We start from the raw sequence: 7676 nt of genomic DNA on the forward strand, positions 1-7676 counted from the left end.
ACTGAAACATTAATACACTTTAAAAACATATGCAGTGTATGATAAACTATGTGTATCTGAAAAAGCATAATAGATTTGAAAAGTATGAACATAGACTAGCTTCCTTATACAGCTGTTTTTTTATGACAATGTCAGTGCATTCATTTTGGTGATGTTGGCCAACATCATAATTTCAAATGATGATTTGTAAGCAAAGTCTAAATGAGCTCTCCCTGACAGCTAGCGATGAGCTGGGGCTAGGGGGAAAGGCTTCAGGGCCAGATTATATTTACATTCACACCTAATCTACCTAAGTATCCAGCAAACAGAGCTGTGTTGCCCAGGTGATAGACTGCGGTTGGGTTACAAATCACTTGAATGCGGGGGCAGGGGCGGGGAATGAAATGTTGTTCTTATTGTATGAGTAAATCATAAATAAATTCCTGGAGAGGAATTTAACTCAGTAACTGACAATAGGAACCAAGTTGAAAGTAGCTGTTGAGTCACAGAGTATTGCAGGTAACGAAGCCCATCTTAACGCAAAGAAATTATTTGAGGTCGCCATTGCTTGAGGAGCTTTCAGAACCTGAGACAGAGAAAAAGGAGTTAGAAGAACTATGTTCAGAATAGTAGGATGAAAGAATTTCATGAACTAGCTTGCTGATCTGCATATTATAGCTCATACACAAGAAATGGCAGCTTCTCCACATTTGCTGTAAGAAAACAGAGCCAAATATATAGAGTTCAGAGTATAGAGCAGAAATAATGTTGTAATCAAATCCCTTTTTGCTAAAGGGTGTTGCTTTTACAGACCGTATCTAGGAGTAACCCTCAGGACATGCATTTCAAAGCAGGACAGGACTATAAAAGTGAGGAGCAAAGACTCACTCTCTCTCTCTCTCTCACACACACAAACACACGCCCTTTGACCTGGGGGAGGGGAATCCTGACCTGAAAATTTGGTCAGCAATCTTGCTGTGAACTTGTGATAGGAACTGTACCTTGAACCAAGCCTGGCATATTAAGCTTTAGCTACTGGAAAGTGTTTTATCTTTATTTCTCTTGTAACCATTTCTCACTTAATATCTGTCTCTTTGTACTTAAATAAATGTATTTCATTCTTTACTCAAAACTAATTCATGGTTGTGTGTAAAATGAATTGCTTGGTAACGCCAATTCAAGTGCCAAACTCTTGGATATTGATCCCTTACAAGATCAATGGACCTCTAATACCTGGACAGTGCAAAACACACGTCCTTTGGGAGAATCCAGGACTGGGCATGTGTTGGGGGTCACTCTGCAAGTGGTAACCAAGGCTGGCGGAAGCCAGAGAGTGTGACTGAAGTGTTGCTGGTGGGCAGTAGCTATACACAGCCACTCAGGGTGTGACTTGCAGGCTCTTTGCAGGCAGCCCAGGCTGGGAGTTACAGCAGCAAAGCACTGAGAGGCACCCAAGGTTGCAGGGCAGGAGGTGACACAGCCCCCATTGGGCTGAATTGCACCCCAGAATGGGACAGAGCCCTTGGGCTGAATAGAGCATCTGCAGAGCCACATTGCTCCATGTAGAGTTTGGGGACAGATTGTGCCTCAGGGACCCTGCCGATACTGGCGTTTCCTCTGAAATTGTCCCCACTGTGGAAAACACTGAATCAGTTGCTGCACTATTAGCTGCCGTGGGAAATTTTCCAGAAAAAAAAGGCCCAGTCTGTCCCAAATGCCGGATGCTCCTTGCTCGTCGTGCTGTGGTGAGCCACACCCAGAGTCTATGCAAAGGGGATGGAGACCGTTATCCACTCTCATTCATGCACCTTTCTGGGTGCTGTGTCCACCCCTGTAGGTGCCCAGGGAAGATGCCTCTGAGTAACTAACAGACCATGGCAGGCAGTGGCAGGCCCCTACTCCCTCCCTGTTGTCCCCCGGCCCATGCCTGTTCCAGTCCAGCCCCCAGTCAGCAAACAGACCCCAGACTTATGAGTGTGAAGAGGAATCAGTGAGGAAGGGGGGAGGGGTGACAATGAAAGTGCTGCAGTTGAAGAACACAGTAGGTGAACACACAAAAGTGATTGAAGGTATAAATCCTGGGCTATTTAAGGAGTCCCCCTGCTACTGAACTTCCCATAGCTGCCCTGGACAGGAGCGGGGGACAGATTCGCTAGGTTCCTGCAGGTCAGTAAGAGCAGCCAGGGAGGGAAGGAGAAGGGGGCTCATCTCCCCTCCCTGGTTCTTTCCCTACCGATTCCCGTGTTTGTAGCAAGCCTTGATGCCAGCTGGATCTCGTTGATGGCTCTCAGCACGTCCACAGCCACCACCACTGCATAGGTCTCCTTGTAACTCCGGATCATCTTGTCAGTGAGCTCAATGGGATCTGCTTTCTCCAGCACGCCCTTCGGGATGTTATCATAACTGTCCTGCAGTGGGATTTCATTGAGTTTAGATTTGAAATTCTTCAGCTGAGCTTCTCCCAGGTTAGCCAGGGTAGAGAGCAGGTGATCCCTCACTGTCTTGGGCATGCTGCCTTCACAGACGACTCCTGTGCTAGCTGCCAGGGGAGCAGAGAGCAAGTCAGGAAACAGCTTCTGTGCTGTCAAAGAGCAACTGAGAAAGTGATTATTACAGGAAATGGGAGGGGCCCACAATACACTCCACAGTCACTCTGACTCTCTGCTCTGTGGCATTTTCTGCTCTCTCTCCTGTCTCCCCCAGTCCCATCCAGTACCTTAGCCACAAAATCATCCCTTAACACTAGGCATAATTAATAAAAAGTATCCAGAAATGTTTTCCAGTTTTTAGTCTGCTATTCCTGAACATGATCTAGCATGCCGGATGCTCCCCCTCTCATTGTGGTGTGACCTGACACACCCTGGCTCTGCGTAAAGAGGATGGGGACCACTGTTCATTCTCATTCATGCACCTTTCTGGTTGCCCGGGGCAGATGCCTCTGAGTAACTAACAGACCATGGCAGGCAGTGGCAGGCCCCTACTTCCTCCCTGTTGACAATATCCCCTGGACCATGCCTGTTCCAGTCCAGCCCCCAGTCAGCAAACACACCCCAGACTGATGAGTGTGAGCAGGAATCGGTGAGGAAAAGGGGAGGGGTGACAATGAAAGTGCTGCAGCTGACGAGCACAGTAGGTGAACACACAAAAGTGATTGAAGGTATACATCCTGGGCAAGGGCCGCAGGTTTGTACAATTTTTGGTGGTGCCCAGAACAGGCCTAAGGCTCTGGGAGGGAGTTTGAGTGCAGGAGTGGGGAGGGGTCAGGATCCTGGATGGAGTTTGGTGCAGGGTCTGGGCTGGGGCAGGAGGTTGGAGTGCAGAAGCAGGTGCGTGGTGCGGGTTAGGGCAGGGGGTTGGGGGATGGGAGTAGGGGTGGGGGATGGGCTCTGGGAGTTTGGGGGCAGAGTCTGGGCTAGGGCAAGGGGTTGGGGTGCAGGAGAGGGTGAGCGGTGCAGCGCTTACCTCAGGCGGCTCCCAAAAGCAACCCGCAGCCCCCTCTGACAGCAGCTCCTAGGTGGATGGCTGGAGGGGTCTCTGCATGCCGCTGCACGCAGTCACCACCCCTGCAGCTCCCATTGGTTGCAGTTTGCAGAGTCGGTGCTCGGGGTGGGGGCAGCGCACAGACACACCACACCACACCACCCCAGGGCCAGCTTTAGGCCAATTCAACCAGTTCCCCTAAATCAGGCCCCGCCACTAAGAGGGCCCCACACCCAAGCCCCAGTACGGTGTACCAGCAAGAGCCAGTGTGCTGCACCAGAGTGGCCCAGCTTCCCCAGGAGGCAATTTAAAGGGTCTGCGGCTCCCAGCAGAGGCTGGAGCCCCAGGCCCTTTAAATTGCCACCAGAGCCCCACTGCTGGAGCCTTGGAGTAGGGCTGTGGGGCTCTGGGGGCTATTTAAAAAGTCCAGGACTCCCATTGCTTCTACTGCCCCAGCCCTTTAAATAGCCGCTGGAGCCCCACCGCTTCTCCAGGGCTCCAGTGGCTATTTAAAGGGCTGGGGCGGTAGAAGAAGGGGAGCCCTCGGCCCTTTAAATAGCCCCTGAGCCCTGGGCTGCTGCTGCTACCCTGGTGGGGGAGGGAGGAGGAGGGGGTACTCACCGTACAGGGTGGGCTGTACGCCCTGTACCTGCACCCAGAACCCCCAGTGGCCTGGGGTAGCAGGGGGCTCCGGGGGCTATTTAAAGGGCTGGGGCGGTAGAAGAAGGGGAGCCCTCGGCTCTTTAAATAGCCCCTGAGCCCTGGGCTGCTGCTGCTACCCTGGTGGGGGAGGGAGGAGGAGGGGGCACTCACCATACAGGGTGGGCTGTACCCCCTGTACCTGCACCCAGAGCCGCCAGTGTCCTGGGGTAGCAGGGGGCTCCGGGGGCTATTTAAAGGGATGGTGCTCCAGCTGCCTCTGCCACCCTGGTCCTTTAAATAGCCCCCTGTACCTGCACCCCCGCCTGCAGCCAGCCCCTGCTGCACCCCCTGCCCTGCCCGCAGCCAGTCCCTGTCTCCAACCAGCCCCGCACCCCCTGCCCTGCCTCCAGCCCCACACCAGCCCCTGTCTCCAGCCAGCCCCGCACCCCCTGCCCTGCCTCCAGCCTCACACCAGCCCCTGTCTCCAGCCAGCCCCACACCCCCTGCCCTGTCTCCAGCCAGCCTCTGTCTGCAGCCAGCCCCACACCCCCTGCCCTGCCCGCAGCCAGCCCCGCACAAGCCCCTGTCTGCAGCCAGCCCTGCACCCCCTGCCCGCAGCCAGCCCATCTCCATCCACCCCCTGCCTCACCCCCTACCGCGCAGGGAGCCCCGCACCCCCTGCCCTGTCTCCAACCAACCCATGCCGCACCACCCTGTGGCCCTGCCTAAAACCAGCCAGACCACCCCGCACCCCTTGCCCTGCCTGCAGCCAGACCCTACCTCCAGTCAGCCCCTGTCCTGCCTCCAGTCAGCCCCATGTCCACTGGTGCCCTGCAGTTCCCAGGGCAGTAACCTTGCACATCTGCTTCAATGAGGGGGGCAGGGAGCAATTGGGACCCACACATGTGCACACTCTAGGGTGACCAGATAGCAAGTGTGAAAAATCAGGACAGGGGGTGGGGGATAATAAGACCCTATATGATAATAAGACTCTATATAAGAAAAAGATCCCAAAATCAGGACATCCGGTCACCCTAGCACACTCCCAGGGAGTGGCGGGGACCCACACATGTGGAACTTAGCTCATTTCTAGTTCAGGTCCATCTTTTTTAAAAAGAACTTTAGGCAAGGTTAACATAAATCTGTATTTTCCCAGACATGTCAGGCTTTTTGGTTCTTAAATCACCATCCAGGAGGAAAATACGGACGTACAAAAAATACATACTGTGGCACATTCCTTAAATCAGAACTTTTTATAGGGAACTGGTTGCTAAGAAATGAAAGGCTTTTTTTTAAGTCATCCCTGCCGGGGCCCTGCCGAAAATATTCGAATTAGGCCTGCACTTCCTAAAGCCAGCCCTGACCACCGCCCCCCCGCCCCCGGAATGTGCTGGCGGCTTCCAGCGGCTTCCAGCACCTTCCGGAAGCAAAGAGGGCAGGCAGGAAGCGACCCAGCCCTGAACTTTGGTGGAGCCAGGTCCCCATGCTCTCATTTTGGTGGAGCACAGGCACCACGGGCCCATACAACTCACTGCCCCTGATCCTGGGCTATTTAAGGAGTCCCCCTGCTACTGAACTTCCCATAGCTGCTCTGGACAGGAGCAGGGAACAGATTCGCTAGGTTCCTGCAGGTTAGGAAGAGCAGCCAGGGAGGTTGCAGGGAAGGAGATGCAGGGGGCTCATCCAGGACCGGCGCTAGGGGTTTTAGCGCCCTAGGCGCATGGCAATTTCGCCGCCCCGCGCGCTTGTCCCGCGGCTCCGGTGGAGCTGCCGCAGTGGTGCCTGTGGGAGGTCCACCGGAGCCGCGCGAGCAGCCGACCGTCCACAGGCAAGACTGCGGCAACTCCACCGGAGCCGCCTGCCGCCCCCTCCGGCAAAATGCTGCCCACCAATAATCCTGGCGCCCTAGGCGATTGCCTAGGCTGCCTAAATGGAAGTGCTGGCCCTGGGCTCATCTCCCCTCCCTGGTTCTTTCCCTACCGATTTTCGTGTTTGTAGCAAGCCTTGATGCCAGCTGGCTCTCGTTGATGGCTCTCAGCACGTCCACAGCCACCACCACTGCATAGGTCTCCCGGTAACTCTGGATCATCTTGTCAGTGAGCTCAATGGGATGTGATTTCTCCAGCACGCCCTTCGGGATGTTATCATAACTGTTCTGCAGTGGGATTTCATTGAGTTTAGAAATTCTTCAGCTGAGCTTCTCCCAGGTTAGCCAGGGTAGAGAGCAGGTGATCCCTCACCGTCTTGGGCATGCTGCCTTCACAGATGACTCCTGTGCTAGCTGCCATGGGAGCAAAGAGCAGAAGCAGGAAACAGCTTCTGTGCTGTCAAAGAGCAACTGAGAAAGTGATTACAAGAAATGGGAGGGGCCCACAATACACTCCACAGTCACTCTAACTCTCTGCTCTGTGGCATTTCCTGCCCTCTCCCCATCTCCTCCAGTCCCATCCAGTGCCTTAACTGACCATCTCTTAATATCAGGCACAACTAATAAAAAGCGCCTAGCACCTCACACACTGGGGTCCTGGGCCATGCCTGAGGCTCCTCGTGCTACCATAATATGTCTAACCAATACTGAACAGCACCCAGCACAACGGGGTCCTGGACTGTGACTAGGGCTCCTAGGGGTCACCACTAATAATGAGTTGTGTTGCTTCTTAATAAACCATCCCTGAAATAATCCAAGCTCCACCCCCCACCCCCGATACTGAAGCACCTAGTACCCATTGAAATCCATGAGAGTCATGACCAGCATACCTTGGTCAATCTGGGCCGAAGGGTCTGGTCTGAGGACTTTCCTGACTACATTTTTCCTGTTTTCTATATTATTTTTGGCTTCCCAAAACCTGGCATTTTAATCACTAATATAACACCATTGGCAGAGACTGGGGGAGGGAAATGGGGGATGAGTGGGGGGAAGTGGCATTACCCCTGCAACTGCATACAGCATCTACTCATCTGATCAGAGTTATGCCACATGGCAGGTGTGATCAGGCACACATGGGTAGGACAGCAGAGGAACTACAATCTCAGGCATGCCTGGTGCAGCTAGGCTAGATGAGAATGTCTCCAAATGGTTAAAAGCAAGTTACTAGAGTGTTGATCTACTTTTGGTGTTACGTGTCAGGGCGAGGAACAATCTTTCCAGATGCTGAAATTCCATTCTCACTAAATCACTTCCAGGAATAGCAGAATAAAAACTGCAAAGCAGTTTCCCTGAAGTTACTGCACTTCCTGGTTTGAGAAACTGTTAATTTCAGATCCGTATTGACTTATCTCTGTCCTTCAGAGATGCCAACAGGTCAGACAGACAACTTGGGAGCCAGATGTGATCACCAACAGAGAACAGAAAGGAGGCCCTGCTCTTTATTACAATCGATCTGAAATTAACCTAGAATGAAAAAGCTTGGGCCAATCCTCAGCTCGACTCAATTTTTACTCAGTCCTCATTGAGGCAAAACTTCCCCTGATGTCAGTGGGAGTTTGCCAGAGTAGGAGTTGAGAAATGGGAATTAATTCCACGAACAGCAGGTATCTGCTCATAGCTTGGTCAGAGCTTTAGCGATTGTGGCAGC

At 53.0% G+C, this 7676-nt stretch overlaps 1 protein-coding gene across 1 annotated transcript; it reads right to left on the bottom strand.

The window, feature by feature from the left end:
* Positions 1 to 374: 374 nt before the first annotated feature.
* LOC115651474 (pyrin domain-containing protein 1-like) lies at positions 375 to 6244 on the bottom strand. The gene is made up of 3 exons (XM_030562564.1): positions 6082 to 6244; positions 2213 to 2518; positions 375 to 565 (listed from the first exon to the last, which is right to left on the bottom strand). The coding sequence occupies exons 1-3, from the start codon at positions 6188 to 6190 to the stop codon at positions 528 to 530; spliced, it is 453 nt and encodes a 150-aa protein (XP_030418424.1). The 5' UTR covers positions 6191 to 6244; the 3' UTR covers positions 375 to 527.
* Between the last annotated feature and the right edge of the window lie 1432 nt (positions 6245 to 7676).

Source organism: Gopherus evgoodei, chromosome 4, assembly GCF_007399415.2.
Source record: "Gopherus evgoodei ecotype Sinaloan lineage chromosome 4, rGopEvg1_v1.p, whole genome shotgun sequence".
NCBI classification, from domain to species: Eukaryota; Metazoa; Chordata; order Testudines; family Testudinidae; genus Gopherus; species Gopherus evgoodei.